A 25,880-nucleotide genomic window follows, 5' to 3' on the forward strand; every position below is an offset into this window, starting at 1 on the left:
TATTTAATTTTTAGAGTCTCATTGGATAATGTTTATTAAAGTTCTAAAGGTTTTACTGTTGGGCAGTTAAAGGAATCGCATGGTTCCTGAAGGATTTTACCCCTACTCAGATATTATTTGGATTCCATTTTATGTCCTGCAGGTTCCTTTTCTTGTCTTGTTGGGAACCATAATAAAACTATGAGTTCCTAAAAGAGTCAGTTTTGTTTAGTTATGATGAAATTTTGTAAGAAAAATCCCTCTGATTGTTTTCAGATACTCGTTCCTTTATTTATTTGGTAATTCATTTTTGACGGGACAGCCAGAGGTGTATCAGACATCAGCAGGATTCATGTGCTCATGTCAGATGATTGGCAGCTGTCAACGTATGTTGAGTCACTGACAGGAAAAATCCTGGCAATTACTGTGATCAAATATATTCACCAACATGAAATTAAAAATATTTAATTTTACACAGAAACATTTCTTTTTTTTATTTTTATAAGTACATGCCTGGTTATCTAATGTAAGTTACGTGTTAGCAAATTATAGCACATTCCATATTCCATCTTAATAGGAATATGGAATGTGCCATCTCAAATAAACAAACCCTTTAATGCAATACAACCACATGATGGGACATTTGCTTTGCTAAATTCCTCCATCTTATAGTCTTGTGGGTCAAGTGTGTCCAATGCTATCCTCCCTGATCTCCTTTGATCTCTATGTGAATGACTTTATTGTGGGCTTTGCATTTCGTAAATGAGGCCATGTGTGGGATTTTTCATCGCATGGGACATCCGCACTCATTAGACTGAATCGGGTCTCCAAAAACAACATTCTCTCTCTGTCTGTTTATGAATGTCTGTTGTTTGTTGTCGATGTCAAGTCGAGAATGATGTTAATGGTTTAAATGATGGTGATGAGTCGTAGACATGTAAGCTGTGGCATTATGCTCAATTGCTATAAAATAATAGGAAACGAGGGATCACTTGGTTCAATCCAAATTAATTGACACATTTTGAATGACTGAATGTGAAAGGCTTTGATTTGGTTTGATTGTGTAAGTGTTGCGCCTCAGATGCAATGCTTTGATTGACGCCCCACATTTATTGATGTTATAATGGACATTCTGCTGTCTACTAGATAGGTATTGTCCATTTAAAAAAATCATATCAGTCATCAACTACTTAAAAATAATAGGCTATTGTTAGATGGCTGTATGTATATATACCTTATTCTAACCTGCTCTGACATGATAAAGTAGGCAATTTTAGGAGACCTATAGCAACGACAATGAGCGTGAAGACGAGTGAATGCACCTGAGTCTTGTCACCTTAGACAAAATGTTTTTGTTGGTTTCTTCACGTAGCTGTATATTAAGCTTCAAATATGGCTGTAGTTTTGTTGATTTAAAGGGGACTTATAATGCCCCGTTTACATGATGAAAAATACCCCACATATTTATTATAGCTTGTCAAATTTGCCTCCATTTGGGAGTGAGTAAATACACACCGTTTTTGTGTGTGTCCCTTTAAATACAAATGAGCTGCTGGTCCCAGCCTCCTTTCCAGAAGAGGGCGGAGCTTTATCAGCTCACGCTTTGGTTGCTCAACAACAACAAAGCTGGAGAATCTCACACAGCCAAAATGAGAATTGTCAGTAACGGTGTTCAGCCTTACATTGTTCAAACCGGAGTCGACACTGATGGAGAGACTCAGGAAAAAGTTAAAATTTTTACAATGACACTGGATGGTTAGTGGATAAATGTATGTAGTTGCTGTGTAGTTGATTCAGCTCATCGACTAGCATGTGTCGTCATGTTCATCTTTTGTTTAAATCCAGCGTTGAATTGACCCTCGTTTGTGAAGCAGTCCAGCGTAAAATGACAGCATGTTAACAACACTCTACTACAACAACTCTTCCTCTTCTCTAAAGCAGCCCAACATGGCCTCAACCCCTTTTTTGCATGTTTTTGGAGGCAGGGTTTATGTAAATTGTAGGGTTAGTGATGTCACCAATCCAGGAAGAAGCTCGTTGTTGTCCCTACCAGCTGTTTGTTGTAGTCCTTAAATTAATTTTGTAAAAGAAAATATCTCCCTTTGCATTGACCATTGAGCATCATAACTTTGCAGATGTGGTTTATGCTCAAACAGCAAACATTACACACTAACTAAAGTAAAAAAAAAGTGAAATCATAATCAAGGACTTCTTTAACGTCACATTTTTGCTTTTAGTGTGGAAAAGACAAAAACCCACAGTGTATATGAATTCATAATTATAAACTTCAAGTGCGTCTATTTTCCTTTTCAGAAAGTGTGATGTTGGAAATTGATGTGTTTATGCACCTTTTTAATAACTTATTTTTCTTTGTCTGTCACAGAGCCAGTTTTCCAGACCGGGGTTCCTCTGTCAACACCGGGAGAATGATGTAGACTGGACTCTTTGCAGCAACTCCAATCCACACCTCAGCAGCACGTCGCCGAGGGAAGGTATCTCACCTTCGCATGTTGAAAACCCTGTCAGCACAGAGAAAAAAAAGCCATATTTGCAGCACTGTAATGATGATGTTCTTTGATGTTGCAGTGGTGCACATTGAGAAGATCATTCTGAAGGAGGTTTCCATGGGAGGAGAAGGCAGGCAGTACAGTTTCGAGGTAAGTTCAAAAACCCCTCAGAGACATCTGAGTTTCAATGCTGACGTTTCATCTAAAAGAAGCTTAGACAGCTCCAGGATTTTCACAGTTGTGGGAAATGATTTAGAATGATATGTGCCCATAGCTGTCATAACGGTACGAAAGAGTCTCCTAAGAAAGCAAGAAAAGAAATGTTGGTTGATCTGCACAGAATCTACAGATTTCCACAGAATTCGAATGACTATATTAATGATTTAAATTAAATTCTTATTTAAAGTGCCCCACTTATGCTATTTTAAAAGTTCCTAATTTTGTTTTTGGGGGTCTTCTACAAAAGTTTTACATGCATCCAAGGTCAAAAAATACTTTGTTTTTCTCACAATATACATTTTCAGCATATGTTTTTTCACCGTGTCTAAACGATTCAATAAAGGATTCAGTCTTTCTAAACCCGTCCTTTCCAAGAACCTTCTCTGCTCTGATTGGCCAGATGGCCCAATCTGTTGTGAGTGGTCAGTGGTCTACAATTAAAAGTGCGTGTCAGAAATTAGACTCCTATTACCATATCTGAATATCAGCTCCCGTGGCTTCCTCAGTGCTTTTTCCCAAATTCAGTTCTTTTTCACAGATTATTGTGCTTAAATGGTCAAATGCACACACAATTGTCAAAATGCTCATAATGTGGAGTTTTCACAAACTACAGTCAGTTTTGTCTTAAATGAACGTAAATAGTTGGGTGAAAACCATATGTGGATCAGTTTATTGGATCCATGCACTTGGTCTTAAAGTGGACCTATAATTCCCCTTTTACAAGATGTAATGTAAGTCTCTGGTGTCCCCAGAATGAGTCTGTGAAGTTTCAGCTCAAAATCCCCCACAGATCATTTATTATAGCCTGTGAAATTTGCCCCTATTTGGGTGTGAATAAAAACATGCTGTTTTTGTGTGTCCCTTTAAAGGCAAATGAGCTGCTGGGGTGGAGCTTTAACAGCTCACGCTTCGGTTGCTCAACAACAACAAAGCTGGAGAATCTCACGCAGCCAAAATGTAACGGTGTTCAACCTTACATTGTTCAAACCGGAGTCATGTTAATCTTTTGTGCACATCCAACTCTTCCTCTTCTCTAAAGCAGCCCAACATGGCCTCATCCCCTTTGTTGTGTATTCTCGGAGACAAGGTTTATGTAAATTTTGGGGTTTTTGATGTCCCCAACTCGGGAAGAAGCTTGTTGTAATCCCTACCAGATGTTTGTTGTAGTCCTTAAAAAGTGATTTCTGTAAATGCATTGATCTTTTAGCGTCGTAACTTTGCAGATGTTGTTTATGCTCAAACAGCAACATTACACACTAACTTAAGTTAAAAAAAGTGAAATCATAATCAAGGACCCCTTTAAGGTAACGGCAGCCTAAAATACCTGCTGCTATCTGTGTCATTTATGTTAACAATAAACAACAAAAGACTAAGAAAATCACTCACTGCTCTTGACTGAATAACTTTTATATCTTTAATAAAAAATAATTTATATTTAATAATACAGTAAGGACTATGCAGTGTTTTTGATTATTCAATTTCTGGTAAATAACCTACTGGAAAACATTTTTTTTTTAACTATATTGTAATATATTGATTTGTGAAATTAAATTTCTCATATTGTGAAAAAAAACAAAAACAACCCTGTTGGCAGATTTATTTCCAGCATAATCATTGCTAAATATAATAGTTTTAATAATTTTTAAAATACATTTCCTTTTGGCCACACAATGAAAATGATTATTAGCTCATCTCTATATCTGCAAGAATTTTAATACTGGTGCATCTTTAAAATTTGATGTATTTGATATTATACAGCTATATGGAGTGGGCTTAGATTGCTACGGAAAAGATTAGATTCAACATGAAATCAAAATGGACACCATTTAGGTTCTTAAAGGGATAGTTCGCCCAAAAATGAAAATTCTGTCATCATTTACTCACCCTTATGTTGTTCCAAACCTGTATGAATTTCTTTCTTCCGTTGAACACATAAGAAGATATTTTAAAGAATAACGGTTGACGTTGACGGTAGCCATTGACTTCCATAGTAGGAAAAAAAACACTATGGAAGTCAATGGCTACCGTCAACTGTCTGGTTACCAATATTCTTTAAAATATATTCTTTTGTGTTCAGCAGAAGAAAGAAATTCATACAGGTTTGGAACAACATAAGGGTGAGTAAATGATGACAGAATTTTTTCATTTCTTCATTTCATTTCTTGGTGTTATTTTGCACGTTTTTCCAATAAGAAACCGCCTGACTGCATTCTGGTATGTTAACACCCACATTTCACGATTTAGTCAATTCCCGATGGATAAAAACCTACACTACATTTTTTTTTTTTTTCCTCATTGAATTTCATGTTCCACTCGGAAATACGCAGTAAAGTTTGACTTTAAAACAATTTGTTGTATTTGTGCTTATGTGGTTGGTTAAAAAGAACATTGATGTAGTGTAGGTGGAGTGTGAATCAATTCACAGTTAATCACAGTTAATGTCTTTGTAGAAGCTGTTGTTTTAGATTTGCATAGACGCTTTGCATTATTCATGGTGATAAAAAGGCCTTAAATGAGCATACACTCAGCCTCTATGGCTCCAGACATGTCCTGAAGGCCGAGCTACGCTCTCAGCTATGTACATGAGATTCCTGTCTCTCTGGGACAAGTGAGGGAACATGCAAAGCCTGAGCTGTAAACATCCGGTTGTTGATACAGAGTTGACAGCCTTACCAAAGAGGCTTTGGCTCGGCTCACAGTGAGAGTATGGACCAGTGCCAAAACAGTCGGGGAGAGAAAGAGAGAGAGGCCTGACTGAGAGAAATGCTTTTCGTTTCCTTTGCTTAATGTATCGTGTAATTTTCAGGGGTGAAAACTGCCCTGGAATCCTGCAATACAGTTTTATCACAAAACCTGGGTCATGCTACGATAAGTACCCTTTGAAAGGCATTGTAGTGTACCAAGCAAAACATGAAACTGAGGAAACAATAATCATCCCACAATGTGTCTGACATAAATGACGAATGAGTAATTTTTCTTTTTGCATTTTTTCTTTTTTTGTTTTGTTTGAATATAAATTCACCACCTATTGTACTTTGGCCTTATTTACACATGGTATTAAAGGGTTAGTTCACCAAAAAATGAAAATGTAATTTATTACTCACCCTCATGTCGTTCTACACCCGTAAGACCTTTGTTCATCTTTGGAACACAAATTAAGATATTTTTGATATAATTCGATGGCTCAGTGAGGCTTCCATAGACAGCAAGTTAATTTACATTTTCAAATGTCCAGAAAGGTACTAAAACATATTTAAAATGGTTCATGTGACTACAGTGGTTCTACTTTGATATTATAAAGCGACGATAATACTTTTTGTCCGCCAAAAAAACAAAATAACGACTTTTCAACAATATCTAGTGACGGCCGATTTCAAAACACTGCTTTGAATCTTTTGTTTCGGATCACGTGTCAAACTGCTGGAATAACGTGACTTTGGCGATCTGAACCACTGATTCGAAGCAGTGTTTAGAAATCGCCCATCACTAGATATTGTTGAAAAGTCGTTTTTATTTTTTTTTATTTTTTTTTGACACACAAAAAGTATTCTCATTGCTGAATGTGGTTGAATGTGTTCGAACAGCCACAAAAGACCACCTGCTCTCCACCTCCTGACCTATTGCGTAAACAAGTGGGAAGCGCTCTAGCCAGATGGGATTTAAGCTTTGTTGGCTGAAGATCCAAGTTTGGTTTGAAAACAAAAAAATGTACCAAGCACAATGTTCTCTTACCATGATTTCTTACATGCACTCACTTAGTTTGGCATGGTCGGTGCGTGTATATGTAAATTGCGAGAGCTTATTTTGTCCATTAGATTGAAAGATTTGAAAAAAGCCCATACATTTACCCGCCCATAGACCCTCCCCTCGAAGAAATCAGGACAGAAGTGGTCGAAAGTGGACAAAAGAAACCGATTGAAATACCATGTGTAAACGGGTATGTGTCTCCCTCGTCTACTTGTGATCCGATCGACCAAAACGCATCTTAATACCAGGTGAAACCGTATTTAATGAGAAAAAAATTAAGCGCTTGAATTTGTCCATGGACCGTTCAAAGGTGACTGGAGGAGAAAAGATGGAAAATAAGAGCTTGGAAAAGAAAAATCATATCAGACATCGAGCAAGTTATTATCCAGCATCGATTGACTGGTTTTAAGGCGTTAGAACTGCTGCTACAGCCATACTCATTAAGACTGGCATCTTTAGCCGTTGCGTTATGACTCATTAGGGCATTTCACACTTGAAATAGTTAACCCTGGGTCATTCTAAACCCTGGGTGATCCTGGGTTATCTTACTTCCCTTTTCACTGCTCATAATTTACCCAGAGTTAACAATTAATCCTGGGTATTCATAAACAAACGTTTGGCACCGCAGTATAGGATTAACGCCACAAAAGCTAGATTACAAGTGTGAAATGTTCCTTTACCTAGGGTTAAAAGCAGTGTTTAGAACGAAGATAACCCAGGGTTAAGCGCAGTGTGAAAAGCCCTATTCTGTTTTTTTGAGTGTTGTGTTTTTAGGATGCATGTAAAGTTAAAACTAGTTCCACTTTTTAAAATGGCTTTGACAATTTCACTATTAATCAGGTCTTATAAAAGGTCATGCGGAACTGCCTGCCTAAAAGTTACAGACAGTGTGCGAGTGAAATTGTCTTTGACAAGTAAATAAAACATTACTTGACTGTTGGTTCGGCAATATACAACTATTATTTTTCAGGAGCTAAATGTTCAGTGACAAAAAAAATCTACAAATAAACAGAATTTCCATAACAGCCTGTCTGTTGTGCTCTTGTTCAGTTTTCGTAACCTAAAGGTTTTTTGGAGGCTGAAGTGGGAAGGAGACGTATTGAGGACACCCGTGAGGACATCTTTTGCTCTACTCTCCCCAGGATATATTAAGATAGAAAACAGTGCTGACAGAGTGTTTAAAATCACAATCACTGTCACTTTTGTTCGTTATCATCATAAACGGCATAAATGAATGCTACTTCACATTATTCAACGTGAAATTTTTTTATTTTCAGTGTGAACATAAAAACATTAGACGCTGTGATTTGTGCACTGTCAGTCCTGGTTAGTACGTGGTGTTGTTCCAATCCATTCCAGGATGAGTTCACCTCATCCATTCTAATCAAAACAAGAATTGAAGGGAAAGGAAAGTATTATGTGTTCTCCCCCAAATTCGTGCCACTACCTTTTCTCTGTCCGTCTTGTATTCCAACTTAATGTGAGTTGCATCCCAATCAGAAATCCCCATGCATCACTAGAAGACGGATTCTCCACCCTTTCCCAGGCTTACCACTGAACCCTGACCACCTGTGTCTCGCCAAACCCTACGATTTAGACATCAGTATTCACTGGAGAAGCAGATGAAACAGCGTGCCAGCCCTTGTTAAAGCTAAAATATTTACTCAGTGCGATTGGCTACCCGGGTGTTGAAAGAGCTGGTTTGAAGTTACAGATAAACACTTCAACACTTTCTCTGTTATTTGAGATAGAGGAATTGCCCCAATTACAGACATCATCTAATTGAGTCTTTTTGAGTGGATATCTGCCAGAACTTTCACAACGGCTGTAATTTATTTGGAGGTGTATTGTGTAATTCTATACTTTACAGTGAAAACCATTCCTCTCTTCTGTAAATCCACAAACATAAAATGGCTTAAGAGACTCATGGTTTTTGCAGTTAATGAGATATATACACGGACAGACACGTATACAGGGCTTGACATTAACTTTTTTACTCACCAGCCACTGTGGCTAGTGGTTTTACTAGCCACTCACCATTTTCACTGGTCACAATTTTGACATTGATTCCATAGGGAAAAACTGCAATATAGATATTTTTAATATTATCTCATAATTTGGCAGCAGGTATATTAGGCTGCTGTCACTTTAAGACCTGACACAAGGATCCATTATACTGTTACACATGCGTTTTCTTTCTCAACTGTTTACATTCACTTAAAACGTAACTGACTGTTTACACATGAATACTCACCAAGACCGGCATTTTTGACATTATTTTGTGTGTATTTGACTGTTAAAGTGCAATAAGCAATGAAAAAGAACTCAGTTTAATACTGAGAGGCACTTTGGGCGTGAGCACAATGTCTGTGGGAATGAGTAAAATTATGCGCAGTACGCACAATCCCATGCAAAAATTTGAGCCCCCTGTAACACCAACAATATTCATCCAGAGCAAATGAAATGAGTGAGGGGAGGCGGGTTTGTGTTAACTCGCTGTCAGAGAGATAAGAGAGAGTAAGCGTAGCTGGTGTTGTGTATGCATTCTGCAGAAAATGAGTATTGGAAGCATTTCAGATATTTCAGTAACAGTATGTATCAAAAAATCTATATTTTTGACAACACTACATTGCACTTAGTTTATTTCAGATGCCTGTTTAAAAGACTACAATTGAAAAATATTATATATTACTATATAGTATATTATAAATAATCTTTTGTAACATTATAGATGTCTTTTACTGTCAGTTTTTTATCAATTTAATGCATCCTTACTGAATAAAAAAAAATCTTTACTGTCCCCAAACTTTTTTACCTTAGTGTAGGTTAAAGTATGTTAGTTATGCATGTTTATATGTTATTTTTAGTTTAGCACCTAGACTTTGATTTCTTTTCTACAAAACTTTTTCATGAGCTGAAGCCTTTTTGAATTCCTTTAAACAAATTGAACGCTACCGGTTGAAATGCTAAAGCTTAAAAAAGTGCAGTGACCCAGTTTGGCAGGAACAGATTCTGGGCATATGCCCCATGCTGATGTCATTGTCTTTATTTGGGCTGGTTTAAGTATTTCAGGTATGCCCATATTTCAATGGGAGATTCCATTGGAATATTTTATTTGCCCAACACACCGTAAGCTTTGAAAATGAGCTAATAGTCTAAGAGCTCAAATGTTCTTCTCTTGCTATAATGTCATTTCTGGAACCCAAAGTATTGGAATATTTGACCGAGGACAATGTGAAGAAATCCATGTTAAGGCATCTGTGGCAAATGGACAAGCACAGTTAGTCATGTCTGAGTGAAATATGATGAGCTTTGGGGAGTCCAAGAAAAAGATCCATTATGTTCAGACTGATGACAGCAACACTGGTCAATTCTCACAGAGCTTCTCTTCTGTTGCAGGTGAAATGGTCAGACTCTTCATCTACTGCTGTCACCAAAACTCATCGTGAGTTGGAGGATTTTCTATTAAAGGTGAGCAAAGAGACAAAAGCTTTGGTGCTTTTGTATTCGTTTAGTCACGTGGATCTGTCGCACATGCCAGTGTGCCCACCAGTTGGGCAAGATGCCACCTGGCCAGACCAGCAATGGACATCCATCTGTTTCTGTTTCTATTTCCCTCTCTCTGGCTCTGTTCGAAATGGAATACTACCGTTCCGCATACAGTGGTGGTCAGAATTATTGGCACCCTTGGTAAATATGATCAAAGATTGACTGTAAAAATAAATCTGCATTGTTTATCCTTTTGATCTTTAATTAATAAAATGAGTAAAAATCTAACATTTCATTGAAGGAAAATAATTGAAAGTGGGGGAAAATCACATTATGAAATAATGTTTTTCTCCAAAACATGTTAGCCATAATTATTGGCACCCCTAGAATTGTTTATGAGTAAAATATCTCTGAAGTATATTCCCAGTCATTTTTTTAGCACACCAGGGTGATCATAAGCATGAAATTGTCCAGCCATGACTTTCTGTTCCACAGGAGTATAAACATGAGGAAACACAGAGGCCAAATTCCCTTAATCATTCATCACAATGAGTAAAACCAAAGAATATAGTTCTGATGTGCAGCAAAATATTGCTAAGCTTTACAATATAGAAAGTAGCTGTAAGAAAATAGCTAAAGCATTGAAAATCCCCATTTCCACTATCAGGGCAATAATTAAGAAGTTCCAATTAACTAAAGATGTTACAAATCTGCCTGGAAGAGGACGTGTGTCTAAATTGTCCTATTGCATAGTGAGGAGGAAAGTTTGAGTGGACAAAGACTGTCCAAGGATCACAGCTGGAGAATTGCAGAAATTAGTTGAGTCTTGAGTCTCAGAAAGCCTAAAAAATTGATCAAACAGCACCTACATCCCCACAAGTTGTTTGGGAGGGTTTCAAGAAAAATCCCCTGCTCTCATCCAGAAACAATCTCCAGTATATTAAGTTGTCAGACATGATTGTAACTTCAAATGGGACCGGCTTCTATGGTCAGATGAAACTAAAAAAATAGCTTTTTGGCAGCAAACCCACCAGATGGGTTTGGTTCACACATGGATAAAAAGTACACCATGCCTACGGTTAAATATACTGCTGGATCTTTAATGTTGTGGGCCTATTTTTCTTGTTTCTTGTTTTTTATCTTGTTCAGATATATGGTATCATGGATTCTATCAAATACCAACAGATAAAAATGAAAAAACCTGACCGCTTCTGCTAGAAATCCTATAATGAGCCATGGTTGGATCTTCCATCAGGACAATGATCCAAAACAAACACAAAAATGTGTCACTGAGCACAAAATGAAGCTTCTGCCATGGTCTTCCCAGTTCCCTGACCTGAACCCTGAATTTATTTCATAATTTGACTTTTCCCCCACTTTCAATTCTTTTTCTTCTATGAAAGGTTAGATTTTTGCTAAGTTTATGAATTAAAGATCAAAAGGATAAACAATGCAGATTTATTTTTACAGCCATCTTTGATCATATTTACCAAGGGTGCCAATAATTCTGAGCACCACAAGGTATTCATTTTGCAAACTGCAAATGTAGTATGCACAGTAGGGCTGCATGATCTATCATTTGAGCATTGAAATTGCGATGTGCGCATCCGTGATAGTCGCATCACGTTATTCCGTATGGACCAGACACTATGGTTCAAAACGCACGTGATTCTTCCGTATTCTGTAAAACCGATCAGATCGCTTGCGGTTTAGGTCTTTGTATGTGCTTTATGAAAAAATGTGCTGTTTTATTCAAGATAACTTAAAAGAAGCAAGCAAAGGTGAGCATAAATGATGTCCCCTGCATATGCAGATTGATATTTAAAAGAATTGTCGTTTTTCTTCTTCACACTAACATTTAGATATTTAATAAAATAAAACACTTATTACAATGTGAACTAGGTAGTTTTGCTGATTACCTTAAAAGTCCATAGATATTCCGTCATTTCATACTGCTGTTAACACTTTCTCTGACAAGCGGATGCAATGAGACCAGTTTTCCGGTTTGGTCAGGTGATGTTTGTCATATACCCTATTCAAAAGTTTATCATTTGAACGTGTTTTAGGTCCTTTCAGTGTAAACATTCGAGTGATTTTAAACCATTTGAGCACACAAAGTTGCGAAAGAGAACTCAATTCTGAATATGCGGTTGTTTTCTGTGCGCACACACACACACACACACACAGAGCCACGCAGATGCACGTGAACACCGAATGGCGTTCTCTTCTGCACCTGTTTGCGCCTGAACAAACACATACATGCAAAAAAATTGTCAAAATGCACGTAAAACATTGAGTATCTTCATTAACACAGTTGCTTATATCTTAGGTGAACTAAACGATTGAGAAAGAAAACCGGATGTGTAACAGTATTTTGGATCCGTGCATTCGGTCTTAAAGTGACAGCAGCCTAATATTCCTGCTGCTTGCTGTGTCATGAATGTTAATCAAACGACAAAAGAAAAAAAGAAAAATCACTTTTGTAGTTTTGACACAGGTTAATTATATTTCATTTATACAGTGAAGACTGTGCAGTGTTATTTTTACATTTGATTATTCAATTTCTGTACCTGAATACTCTTAGACTCACCTGAAAAATATAAAGCACTTTTTATTTGTATTTTTTTATCTTTGTTCTATTAAATTTATCTGTACTCATTATTTTCTGTGTGTATTTACTCACCTACAAAATCACCCCAATCAACCTAGAATGATTAATTCTTTCCAAATTGAGCTATTCAAGTCATCTGGTAATTTTATTTTATTTTTATTTATTTATTTATTTATTTTTTTCATATCGCAATGTATATCGTGCAGCCCTTATGCACAGTATGGTAGTATGCCATTCCAAACAGCCTCACCTTATCTTTCAGTTTAGTATGCTTTATTGGCATTTTGTCACCAGTTTAGCTATAGACAATGTAAACTGTGCAATGTGAGGTCAAATAATCCCTTAAACAATCCCTCTGTGTCTCTAGCTTCCTAAGGAGCAGAGCCCTGACGGCTTTGAGAAGGGCATCGTCAGATTACTGAGTCGTGGAGATCAATGTGAATCCAGAGAACTGGAGAGAAACCTCAGGTGATTCTCATTTTAGTGTTGAGTGAATGTTGGGGAACATTACTTTTAATTGGAACATGTTACATTGCGTCACTCCTAGTGCTGTCAAATCGATTTATCGCGATTAATCACATCTAACATAAACATATATTATGTAAACACAAACTTGTTTTATATATATATATAATATATATATATAATATATTATGACATTTTTATATATGTCATATAAATGAAAAAAAAAAATATACACACATATATTATGTAAACAAACTTTTATGTTAGATATGATTTAATTGCGATTAATCGATTTGACAGCAAATCCTTACTTTTGCATTCCTTTTCCTCAGCTTTTAGTCACTTGGGCTTTCTATCTTTTCCAGAACGAAACGCTTGTACATGTTATCGTACAATTTGAAGCACTATTCGCTGTCATTATAATCACATTATAGTCAACATTTAGCCATGCATAGCCACCCTATTTTAAAATACAAGAGCATTCGTTTTATTTGTTTTAAAGTGTGAGCATGAGGTAGACATGGTTAGGAATACTACAACTAACCTAACCCAACCTAAACCTATACAGTCCCTCTTCCTGCCTAGAAATGTTAAAAAAAAATATATAGCAGTATGCAGATGGTTTTAAATTCTTCAGAGATTGAAAGATTTCGATAAGTTTGTCATCAAATTGTCAAAGGGAATCAGTGTTCAATTCCTTTCTTTTTTTGTCACATGAAACAAAGTGTCCTTTTCAAGTCCCACAACACATGGCAGTATTTAGGTCAGTAACACTGATGTCAGGACCAGAGGGGATTCTACTTCCTGTAGCACAGTTTAGATGCAGTCACAGATTGTGCTCGTCTGTACCAGCAAGAAAAATTGTATGTTTTAATACCTTTACCTCTCTCTCTCTTGTTCATTTGCAGGGAGAAGTTCCTGTCTTTATCACAGGACGTCCTTCAGAGATGTGACGTTTCCAGGTTCTTCCTGTCTGATGCTTCTGTACTGCCATGTAGCCACTGTGAGGAACCTTCTGACTGGCCAATAAGAGAATGTTAACTAAATGATAAAAATAACCAAAGCTTTTTGTTACACCTGACCTGATCTTTCTTTGTAATAGTTGCCCATCTGCTCCTCTCTGCAGGTACCAGTGCGCCCGTGACCAGAATCCATCAGCCTGAACGTGGTTTCTCTGAGGACTGCTCTGAGACTTCCAGCCTAGAGGAGGGTGAGAGAAACAGACCTGTCAGATCTGCCCTAGAAACACACGCCAATACCGTCACAAGTGCTAATGCTGTACTGACTGCTACAGCCTCATCCGTGTCTTTTCTCTTTTACAGATGTGGAGGCTTACAGTGTCAGAGCTGCGGGACTGAGGTAAACCTTCATTGAACAAATTAATATTTTTATTCAGCAATAATGCGTTAATCTGATCAAAAGAAGAGACAGTAAAGACATTTATAATGTTACAAAAGATTTCTATTTCAAATAAATGCTTTTGGTCTTTCTATTCGTCAAATAATAATGACACAAAAAGTATCACAGTTTCCAAAGAAATATTAAGCAGCACAACTGCTTTCAGCATTGATAATAAAAAGAAATATTTCCACTGAAGACTGGAGTAATGATCACAGGAATAAATTACATTTTTAAATGTAAATCAGGTCATTTTAATTGTAATATTGTAATAATATTTCACAATATTCTCTTTTTACTGTATTTTTAATCAAATGAATTCCACCTTGATGAGCATAAGAGACTTCTTTAAAAATAAAAAAAACTCACATTTTTTTAATGGTAATGTATCGGTTATTTAATCATTTTAAACCTAACAAACTTGTGAAATGTTTTGCTTGTAAAGCGTGCTTTTTTTTTTTTTTTCTTAATATCTGAAATGTTTGATATTTTATTATTTAATTCAGTGACATTCATATATTAAATGTGTCTTACATGTCCAAATACTTCTGGGGCCGCTGTATGATTACTAATCCTTACTGGAAAGACCTGATTTTAGAGTAAACTATAGCGAGATTCTGAAGTGTGCCATATGATAAACACTTTACTATCCCATAAGGCAACAGGAGAGCATTTATGAAGCATTTATGTAGGTCACATTATAATGACAACGTGGCAAATGTAGTACATCTAGATTACATTCAAACTACACAAATTCATCCTGCATGCTTTTTAGTGGTAATTATTCAAAATAAGTACCTACTCGAGAGTAAGCGATTTCAGATGCAGCCTGTGTTTGTGGCCTTCTCTCGTCACATAATCTGTCTTCCTCTCCCTGTAGTAATCAGCGCTCTGAATGCCAGAGGAGAGGAAACTGTGAGCAGAATGGAGAGAGAGTTTGGAAGAAAGAAAGTGAATTGGAACAGGTGACACTACATTTTTTTTTTCTCTCTCTATTGGTATCCTCTCTCTTTGGTATCCAGGGAATGGCATTCTGCTGATAGTTCTTCTGCAGTATGTATACAGTGCACACAGTGCGCAATTTTTAATGCATACTGTCTATAATGAAATACTGAATTCTACAATTCAGCGTAGTCAAGTTCCATTTTCATAAGTTAGTAATGAACTGGGAAGTAATTCCCCAGCAAATCTTTAAAATCTTGAATCACTGTTTGATTGGACTGTCAAAAGGTTTTTGCATGGAATTAAAAATATGCAGTAAATATTGCTGCTTGATAAATAAAAAATAAAAAGGTTTAATGCTGAAAAAAATTAAGAAATGAAGACAACCATAATTCTATTGTGAATTTACAGTTGTAATGTAAAATATTTTTTAATTGATTTAATAGATTTTTTTTTTTGTGGTCAAGCGAGTAATCGCGATTAATCGCATCCAAAATAAAAGTTAGTGTTACATAATATATGTGTGTGTATATTTATTATGTATATATAAATACACACACATACATGTATATATTTCAGAAGTATGTACCTGTGTGTGTGTGTGTGTGTGTGTGTGTGTGTGTGTGTGTGTGTGTGTGTGTGTGTGTGTGTGTGTGTGTTTTAAATTAATTAATTAATTAGTGTGTATGTATATATATATATATATATATATATATATATATATATATATATATATATATATATATATATATATATATATATATATATATATATATATATATATATATATATATATATATATATATATATATATATATATATATATAAATTAATTGCTTCCAAACTTTTAGTTTGACTGCACTGTTTTTATTTTTACAGTGACATTATAAGAATAATATTTCTTATTTAGTTTTTTTTTAGCATTTTTTAAGTAGTAATAATAAAGAGGATAAATTATTATTATTATTATTATTATTATTATTATTGTTGTTTATAGCAATATTCATATATATATATATATATATATATATATATATATATATATATATATATATATATATATATATATATATATATATATATATATATATATATATATATATATATATATATAATCACAAATCAATTTTGTGCCCTACAAACAAGCACAACAAGCCTGCATGTTTTTTTTTGTTTTTTTTTATTACAATCATCATTTTCAACAGTAAAATTGCAAAAAAAAAAAAAAAAAAAAAATTCCTCCCCAAATCTTGCAGCCGTAGCAGTAACCATTTTTATTTTTGACACGAGGACAGGGTGCTACTCACTGAATTCAACATGCAACCTAATGAACTAATGTGATGACAGTGTAGCATACTTGCACAGTTTACACGTAAAACTATTTTGCATACTATTTAAAAAAAATTAAATAACATGCAGTTAGTCATTGTAACAATTTGAAGTAATGCACGAATTTTTTTAGATATGTTATGCTCACACACTCTCGTTCTGTCTCCCTGCAGAGCTGCACCAGTGACAGAAGAATCTTCACAGCTGGCCAGAAGAACAAAGGAAGATCAGCTGGAAAAAGGTACACAAACACACACATACACTACTGTGTTGAATTTCCTTCTATATGGGTGCAGATTGTAATGTTGGCCTAGTTTTTACATCTGAACTGGCAAAATTTTGAAATGAAATGTACACAAAAAAACAAAACAATTTAAGACAGTTTCTTTGTACTCACTGATGCAGCAGGAGTGCTTCTTGTAATGGCTGTTGTATGTTTTCAGGGATAGAGGCCGGCGAGTCGCTGGTGTCAAGAGTTCTAATGGGATCCAGAAACCTTCTGCAACACTGATGATCAACCAGGCATCTTGCAAAGGTGTTTGTGTCATGGCTAGAAAAATGACAAAATGATAATTAGCAATATCTGTGCATCTATAAATACATTGTCACGCATACATTTGCTACTGCCTTACAGTGACCTACAACTCCGTTTTCTCCTATCCTTTGGTTTCTAGACACAGGAAGGGACCGGTATGGGGACACATCATCAGAGAGCTCAAACTCAGTGCCATCTAGCCCTGTTCACCAGAAGAGCCTGGAGGACCAAGGTGTGTTACGTTTCTTATACGAGTTATGTTTTGGGCCTTTTTATGTCTTTATTGGAGAGGCCGGTATACAGAACAGACAGGAAAGCATGGGGTGGAATGAGGGGAACGGGATCGGCAAAAAGCCTCAAGCCGGGAGTCGAATTCGTGTTGGCGGAGTTTCAGTTGCGCTAAATGTCAGAGCACTGCCCACGAGGCAATCGGCTGTTGCATTTCATTACACTACATTTATGCATTCAGCAGATGATTTTAGCCAAAAGACTTACAAAAAAAGAGGAACAAAAGCAATTTGTCAAAGAGCCAGCAATATTCATAATATACAATGCCGGTTCTAGATTGGGAAGTAAGCGAGAGAAGAGGAGGAATGCAAAATGTGTTGTTCCGAATGTGTTTTTAAAGAGAGATTTCATCCATAAAATCTGTAATATACTCATGCTAGGGCTGGGCAGTATAGGATGAGGCAATACCGTTTATATCAGTATACAGTAGTTTGATATTACAAGCGGAGGACGCAGAGTGAGCTGCTGTGGGGAAAGTGCATAATCCAGTTTGTATCCATGCTTCATATTAAGGGCTTCAAAATAACTGGTAAGATATAGTTAATGCATATAGTTTAGTGTGGCTTGCCCCGTCAGATGCTCTTACAGATACTTGTGCTGTTTAATGTATTTGAAATATGGCATTTTCCTTAGTACATAACTTACAACGAGTATATTCTCCATCTGTAAATGTTAGAAAGTCATGCAAATATTTACATTGTGCTGTCAGGAGTGGACGAGCCTTATGCAAACGAAACTTCACAGATTTCAATGAACAAGTGCCGCTGCACGCATGTGCTCCAAACGGAAGAAGCGCAATAATTCTGACTGAAATATACATTTTGCTAAAATATTTTTGTTGGACATTAAATGTGCCTTTTAACTGTAAATTGACTATTGTAATGGGCTAATCAAATGTTGGCTAATATAATTACTAAGGTCAGATTGAGTGAATGTGTGTTCCTCTGACCAGTTAACCTTTAGTCTGTGCTTTTGTTTTTTTAATTTAGTGATTTTAACTTGTGCTTTAGATTAATCACATACACTAAGAAGTCATTTGATGTAAGAATTCTAATCTATTGTCAATGATTGACATTTTTAATTGATTATGTTTAAACATGATGTGCCTATTCAGATACCGAAAGTCATTCGGATAACTCGGCCCAGGAACCAGCTGAAAAGACTCCCCTCGCCAAAGGCGTTGGTGGGAAAGCAGTTGCCATGGTGAATCCATTAGTTGCTGAGCCCCAGAATGTTCAGCAGCCGCCGCCTTCAGTTGTGGAGTTGGCGCTGACCGCGTGCCTCCCCTACTCCCTGCAGTACAACACCACCCAGAGGGACACCGGGCAGGGTAAGATAACCATCACCATCCCACTGGCCCGAGACCCGGGAACATCATCGGCCAGCGTTCAACCACAGCAACAGCCGCCGCTGGGGGCGTTCAGCGTCCTCTCGACCAGCCAGTGTCCTCTACAACCCGCCAACAATCCCATCAAAACAAACGCCAAGGCCTCGGTTACTGCCAGCGCCCCTTCCAGCTCCAGTTCCTGCCCTCTCTCCAGTAGCCAAGTACCGGGACCTTGCCCCACAAGTGTACCCACGCACACCCCGGGGCCGGGGCCCCTGCCGGCCCCTGCGGTTACACACAGCACCGCTCAGAGCGATTCCTTGTCCTACATCAACAGCTCCAGCCTGCCAGTTACCCCACAGGCCTGTGGGACACAGCAGCAGCAGCAGGGGGGCTGCAACACCTGCGGCTGCCGTGGCACCTGTGGGGGCAACGGCACCCACCAGACACCCAGCTACTTCCTGCCGCCCCAACCTGCCCGTCAGTTGTTTGGGCCTCCTCCTACCTTCTTCCACCTCCCTCCGTCTCTATGCAACAGTTTCCCTGCCCAGGGTCATCAGAATAACGGGACGCCTCTGCCTTTCTACGCCCACAGCGGTCCTCCTGCGGCATTTCTGCACGCTCACTCGGATCACATGATGGCGTCGCAGGCGGGCTACAGCCTGCCTCAGATGCCCCCCTTCCGTCGCTTTTACCCACCTGTCTTTCCACCAGTCGGCCTGATGTCTGGCGGAACCAACATGAAGAAGACCAACAACGTGTCCTGTTATAACTGCGGCATGAGTGGACATTACGCTCAAGACTGCAAGCAACCGTCCATCGACGCCGGGCTGACAGGTACGATGATGGCAGCAATGCTCTACACAAGTATGCAAACACAGATGTGAATTTGATTTCTTTTCTTTTTTCCACATTCCAATTTGCAGTTTTTGCACATCATCCCCATTACCTGATTGGGTCTTTTAAAAATGTTGAATATTGAACAAAAAATGTAGTAATTTAGCTAATACTTAGGATGTAGTAATATGTATCATGACCATATTCCAGGATGACAAAGCCTAGATTCATCAGGCTCAAATTGTGAAAGAATTATGAAGAATCATTTTCACACATGAATTGCACCTCTGAGTCCAGATCTTAAATTCAGTGTACGTCTTTGGGATGTGCTGGAGGAGACTTTACAGAGTGCTCACCTCTTGCATTGTCAAGACAACATGATCTTGACGAAAATCGAAGCACCTCTTGATGGAAATAAATGATGTGATGTTATTTCCATCATGAGGTGCATCAATTTTTGTTTTTTGAGTATAGCATATTTATGGCAAGCCATTTTTACATTTATTCTTTAAAACCTTCTAGTATCTATTTTCATGCTACTAGTACTTATTTTGATTACATTAGGTACTGGTATTTATTCGGTATACTTTACTTAAGAAAAATTAGTACTTATTTTTTAGTTACTAGTAACTTTTTAGACCAAAGATATCCTGAATGTAATGGGTACTAGTACTTTTTAAATTTACATTTCTGCTTAGTATGCTAATAATGCAAAGAATATTAATGAATAAACAACATAAGAGAGAGATTAGAAATAAGGAAATGGCACTAGAGAATATGATATGATGAATTCATTCATTTTTAAATGTGAAAGGTATAGAGAAATAAGTCACCTATATTTTTATTTATTTATTGTTTTCCCTCTTTATGCAATTATGTTTCATTGTTTGGCAGTTCTCATGTTTCTTTGATGTTATTGTTCATTCATTAGCATTGTTGTACCTGTGATTCACCACTGTCATCAGGTGAATTTGCTGTATTAGAGACACTGACCCTTAAGAAACGGTGCAGAAAACAGTGAATGTACAAGTGAAGTAGTTTTAACAACAATAAGTCCATCTTCTGTCTCATAGAAAGAACGACTATTAAATTTAAGAGACACATCATTCTTAGTGTGTTGCATTTTAACATTATAGGGGCAATGTAAACCTTTTTTATTATCAAAGGGCCTTACTCAGAAATATAAATTCACACTGTAATATTTTTTAATCTTCAAATAGCTGAAACATATTTTGAGTAGGCCTATTTTACAGAGAGAAGCACTCTTATTTTGACATGCATCTCAATCTCAGATGCAGATAAATATTAATTATTTTTTATTTTAAGGAATTATAAATACTCTCTAAAAATTCAGAAACTCCAAAATCCCCTGTGCTGGATGTCGTGGTTATTATGGTTGTTTGGGTGGGTATTGTGGGTATTGTGGCTAGAGTGCATGAACTGGTTTCTGGATCTAATTAACTGCCAATAATCAAATCCAAACAGTCAAGTATTTATGATATTGTACATCAAAAAAAAAAAAAAAAAAAATGTCTTATTAAACATATTCAACATTTATCTTTCCTTGTGTTTTCATGCTAACAAATTAGTAAGATAAGCTAACATATGAAGCCAGTTACTTCATTCAGTATGTTTATGTTAATATATTGTATTACCATGTGAACTCTGATTGGGCGGTTGAGATGTACTCATGTTTATGTAATGATCTGTTTGATTGAAGATATCTCCAAATACATTTTCACTAATTTCTTATGAGGTTCAAGATATCTCCGAATGAATAGGTACTGGTAGTTATTCTGTTTTATTCTTCTGACTAGTAATTATTCCAATAATAATTAGTATTTTTTTAAATACTACTAATATAAGTATTCATTAGATACTAGTACTTATTAAATACTATGCTTTTCATTACTAGTACTAATAGATACTAGTAGTTATTCATTAGGTAGCAGTACTACTTATTTATTAGACATCAATATCTTTTGTAATTGTACTAGTCACAACTGCTTTTTTACTCCTCTTATGTTATGCCTACACTCTAAAAAATGCTGGGTTAAAAACAACCCAAGTTGGGTTGAAAATGGACAAACCCAGCAATTGGGTTGTTTTAACCCAGCGGTTGGGTTAAATGTTTGCCCAACCTGCTGGGTAGTTTTATTTAACTCAACTATTGTTTAAAAATTGCTATATGGCTAGCTTAAAATGAACCCAAAATAGTTGGGAAATTAAAAACCAGATGCAATTAGAGGCAACAATAATAGACAAAAGGTGAATGTTTATTAATAAGCTTTAATATTTTATTAATATAAATGTAATAGTTTAATAGTTTATTAATATACATTTATTAATAAGCAATTTAATAAATGTTTATTGTTTAATAATTATTCATTGAACATTAATAAATGTTCATTTCCAACATACTTTGGGTTAATTTTAATTAAGCAATACAGTCATTTTTAAACAATAGTTGAGTTAAATAAAACTACCCAGCAGGTTGGGCAAACATTTAACCCTAACGCTGGGTTAAAACAACCCAATCGCTGGGTTTGTCCATTTTCAACCCAACTTGGGTTGTTTTAAACCCAGCATTTTTTAGAGTGTAGTCACTTTAGTGTTCAATTTAAAATTGTATTTTAATTTTTTTTTTTTTTTTTACTAGTAACAATTGGAATAAGTACTAGTGTGTGTATATAAAAATGTGTACTAGCATCTATTGAATAAATACTAGTAGCTAATCAATAAGTTTCTAAAAATATAAGAACTAGTATCTAATGAATAAATACTAGTATGTAATAAATATTAGTATCTATTTAATAGGTATGTGTATCTAATAAATAAGTACTAGTATCTAATAATATGTACTAGTATCCAAAAAAAAGTACTAGTACCTAATGAATCACTACTAGTATATAAAAAAAATGTACTTGTCACAATTGGAATACAAGTCAAAACTGAATAGTTCATATCTGAATGACAGATCCTCATAGAAGCAAATGACAAATTTTGAAATGTGTTAACAGTAGTTAGTAGTCACTATTGAAGTAAGTACTAGTTTCTAATGAATAAGTACTAGTATCTTTTAAAAAGGTACTAGTACCTAAAGAATAAGCTCTAGTAGCTAATGAAAAAGTACTAGCATCTAATATAATAGATACTAGTATCTAAAAAAAAAAAAAAAAAAGCACTATAGCATGAAAATAGATACTAGTACATTTTAAGGATTAAATGTTAAAGTGGCTTGCCATAGTAGATTTGAATGTAGAACGTGAACGATTTTTTTATTTTTTTTTATTTTTTGGAAATGCCTTGTGACGCAGTAAACCAGTGTATTGCATGTGTGTGGCTCCGTTTTATATATTTAAAGGGATAATTCACCCAATAATGAAAATTCAGTCATAATTTACTCACCCTCATGTTTTTCCAAACCTCTATGAGTTTCTTTCTTCTGTGGAACACAAAAGATATTTTGAAGAATGTTTGTAACCAGACAGATGACGGTACCCGTTGACTTCCATAGTATTTTTTTCCTACTATGAAAGTCAACGGGTGCCGTCAATGGTCTGGTCTTAACCAACGTTCTTCAAAATATCATCTTTTGTGAACAGAAGAAAGACTTTCATACAGATTTGGAACAACATATGGGCGAGTAAATGATGACTGAATTTTCATTTGGGTGCACAATCTTTTTAAATGTTCTTGTGTTGCTGTGAAGGGGGCATCAGTTACATACGGTATCTGTGCTTTTTGTCCACATATTTGTTTCCAGCTTTATTCTGCGTTTAGCGCTCATACTGACACATTTCCGTATGTTTCAGGTGGTTTCCGGCTGAAGTATGTTGCCCCAAGCTCCTCAGAAGCACTCGACAAAACCGATTGACAGCAAGCAGGGGACCAAAGCCCTGCCAGCCAGCGATTCCAGAGACCCTTTAGATGGAGTTTGTTCTGTTTGTATAAGCATCCTTGTTTGGAGAGGTTTGCTTTAAAAGAGCCAATGCAAACGACACTGATGACAAGACAAGTTGCTAAACTTAATGGGTTCTCTTAGAAATTAAATTATCTTAATGTTATAGCTTACGTAGGGCGGATTGCAAGAGGATTTTTGTTCTAGGTCCAGAATAGTTCATTGTTGTCAGAAGGATTTTATACAAGCTGAGGTTCTCATTAGCAGCGTCTGGCGAAGTTAATGAGAAAACAAAACTTGAGTCCTGTAGTGCAGTATTTCTTTTGATTTCTGACACGGATTAAACTTTATAGGCTTTTATACATGCCACGAGAGAAGATGACAAGAAAAAATATTGTAAACATATTTTGGAAGTTCTTGTTTTGTTATTGAAGATGAGAGTTCTCTTTCTGATAGCAGAGAGGAGGTTTTTGAGGGCTTATGATGATGCTCTTATGACATTATACGCTGCTGGTTTGCCCTGTTCTCTTTCTGAACGTGATGCACTACAACTGTTGTTCTCCGAAAAATGTGAGTCAGGTGTTTGAAATGAAATGCACTGAAATACCCAGATCTGCAGTACTGCCTCTCATTTACACGCTCTGACCACTAGATGGCGCCACAGTTACTTATGTCAGGAGACAAAATCCTTCATACATGTTCATCCTAAGCCTAAAGCACTGTTCGAGGAAATTCAAAGGTAATTTTGACACAAGTTACTCTCTAACCAAGAAAGAAAAGTTATTGTTAATGTAGGACAGCTTTGAGCATCCATTGTATCTTGCTTGTGTGTTGAAAAAAAGTTGTCGGCGAATTGTGAAGGCGAACATTTGTGCCTATTGCCATGCAAGCAGCAGCTGGAAGTGTGTTGAAAATAATTTCAAAACTCTTAATTCTTTGTGTTTAAAGTACATATTTAAAATTTCAAAGTTGTATTTCTGAAATATTGTTGCAGTTTTGCCAAAGCAGCCCTAACTTTTTTTCTTTTTTATATACTATATATATATATATAGGAAAAGCAGATTTGGCATGTTTGTATTGAGAAAATACATGAAAGGATTTTATTTTGATATTTTCATGAGATTTTGATGAAGGGCTCAAGGCCTTCAATGCTTGTCCAGGAGTTTTTAGCACATTTATGGTTAGTAACATGCGCTGGAGAAGACGTGTGTTGCAGGTTTTTAAATGTGCTTTCGTTTGGTTTGGTAAATTGTTACTAATCTGTAAATAGACTCGAAAGGGAGTTAACTACTCGAGGTTCAGACCATGTCGACTGTATTCGTTACTTTTTATAGATTTATGAAGCTGTACTGTATGAATGAGGTTTGATATCTGCCTCTGAGTTTACGTTTACTGTATTTCATATGTAAATGTTGATTAATCTGTACTGAGAGGGCAAATTAATCTGATCACATTTGCATTTTTTGGCAAATTGATCATTTATGTCAAGAAATATTAGCAATAAATATCAAAAACCCATTTTGTTGTGTTGCTTTTGATTTGAAATCTTGTCAAGAGATGCATGACATGGAAAAGCCAGCGGATAGTTAAATCACACACGGTAGATTACTTACAAATTGTAGTCGATTACTGATTCCAAATTACATGAGACAAATTGTAGTTAGTCATGTAATCACAAATGACACATTTTAGGTCATATAATCGGACTACTTTTAGATTACTTTTGATCTAACTCGTTTATCTTATTGATTTGAAAAGGATAATCTTTCATCATATTGATATAAACATACAAAGAGAAAAATTGCATTCCATTCTTTATCAACAACATGAAGTGCATTAAAATTATATTACGTCAGGGTTTCCCAGACTGGGGTTTGTGAAGGAACTGCAAGGTGTGCAGTTTAATGAAAATCTGATAATTAAATTATAATGTCAAATTTATATAATTTTAAAATAAAATAAATCAAAATAAACACTTACAAATAGGATTAAATATTTTTGTTGTTTACCTGGATGACATGTGACCATTAACCGACATAAGAGAACCTGCAAATGTTTTTAGATTATTGACTTAATAACTTATTAACTTTAAATCTCAGGGGGTACTTCAAGTAAATATATTAGGTATTAAAGTGATGATTGAAATAATAATTAACTTGTCTGTCAGGAGCTGATTAGATATGAAATGTTGAGAAAATAAATAACAAAATTATTTCTGGTGAAATCCCAGCTAACAATTTTTGGTTCCCAGAACGTTCTGGGAACATTCCCAGAACATACATCATAAAAACCAACAGTTTGAATCC

The 25,880-nt window shown here is 36.0% G+C and overlaps 1 protein-coding gene across 1 annotated transcript in view; it reads left to right on the top strand.

Moving 5' to 3' along the window:
• zcchc2 (zinc finger, CCHC domain containing 2) overlaps positions 1-25,085 on the top strand; it is a 26,689-nt gene extending 1,604 nt beyond the window's left edge. Inside the window, exons 2-14 of the mRNA XM_067363500.1 lie at positions 2,363-2,471; positions 2,566-2,636; positions 9,852-9,923; positions 12,920-13,020; positions 13,926-14,020; positions 14,144-14,227; positions 14,340-14,376; positions 15,296-15,380; positions 16,860-16,927; positions 17,130-17,221; positions 17,361-17,453; positions 18,624-19,673; positions 23,489-25,085. Coding sequence (XP_067219601.1) covers positions 2,363-2,471; positions 2,566-2,636; positions 9,852-9,923; positions 12,920-13,020; positions 13,926-14,020; positions 14,144-14,227; positions 14,340-14,376; positions 15,296-15,380; positions 16,860-16,927; positions 17,130-17,221; positions 17,361-17,453; positions 18,624-19,673; positions 23,489-23,550 — 2,019 coding nt within the window. The 3' untranslated portion in view covers positions 23,551-25,085. The remainder of the gene's footprint in view (positions 1-2,362; positions 2,472-2,565; positions 2,637-9,851; positions 9,924-12,919; positions 13,021-13,925; positions 14,021-14,143; positions 14,228-14,339; positions 14,377-15,295; positions 15,381-16,859; positions 16,928-17,129; positions 17,222-17,360; positions 17,454-18,623; positions 19,674-23,488) is intronic.
• Positions 25,086-25,880: the final 795 nt, after the last annotated feature.

This window comes from Chanodichthys erythropterus, chromosome 16, assembly GCF_024489055.1.
Source record: "Chanodichthys erythropterus isolate Z2021 chromosome 16, ASM2448905v1, whole genome shotgun sequence".
Lineage (NCBI taxonomy): Eukaryota > Metazoa > Chordata > Actinopteri > Cypriniformes > Xenocyprididae > Chanodichthys > Chanodichthys erythropterus.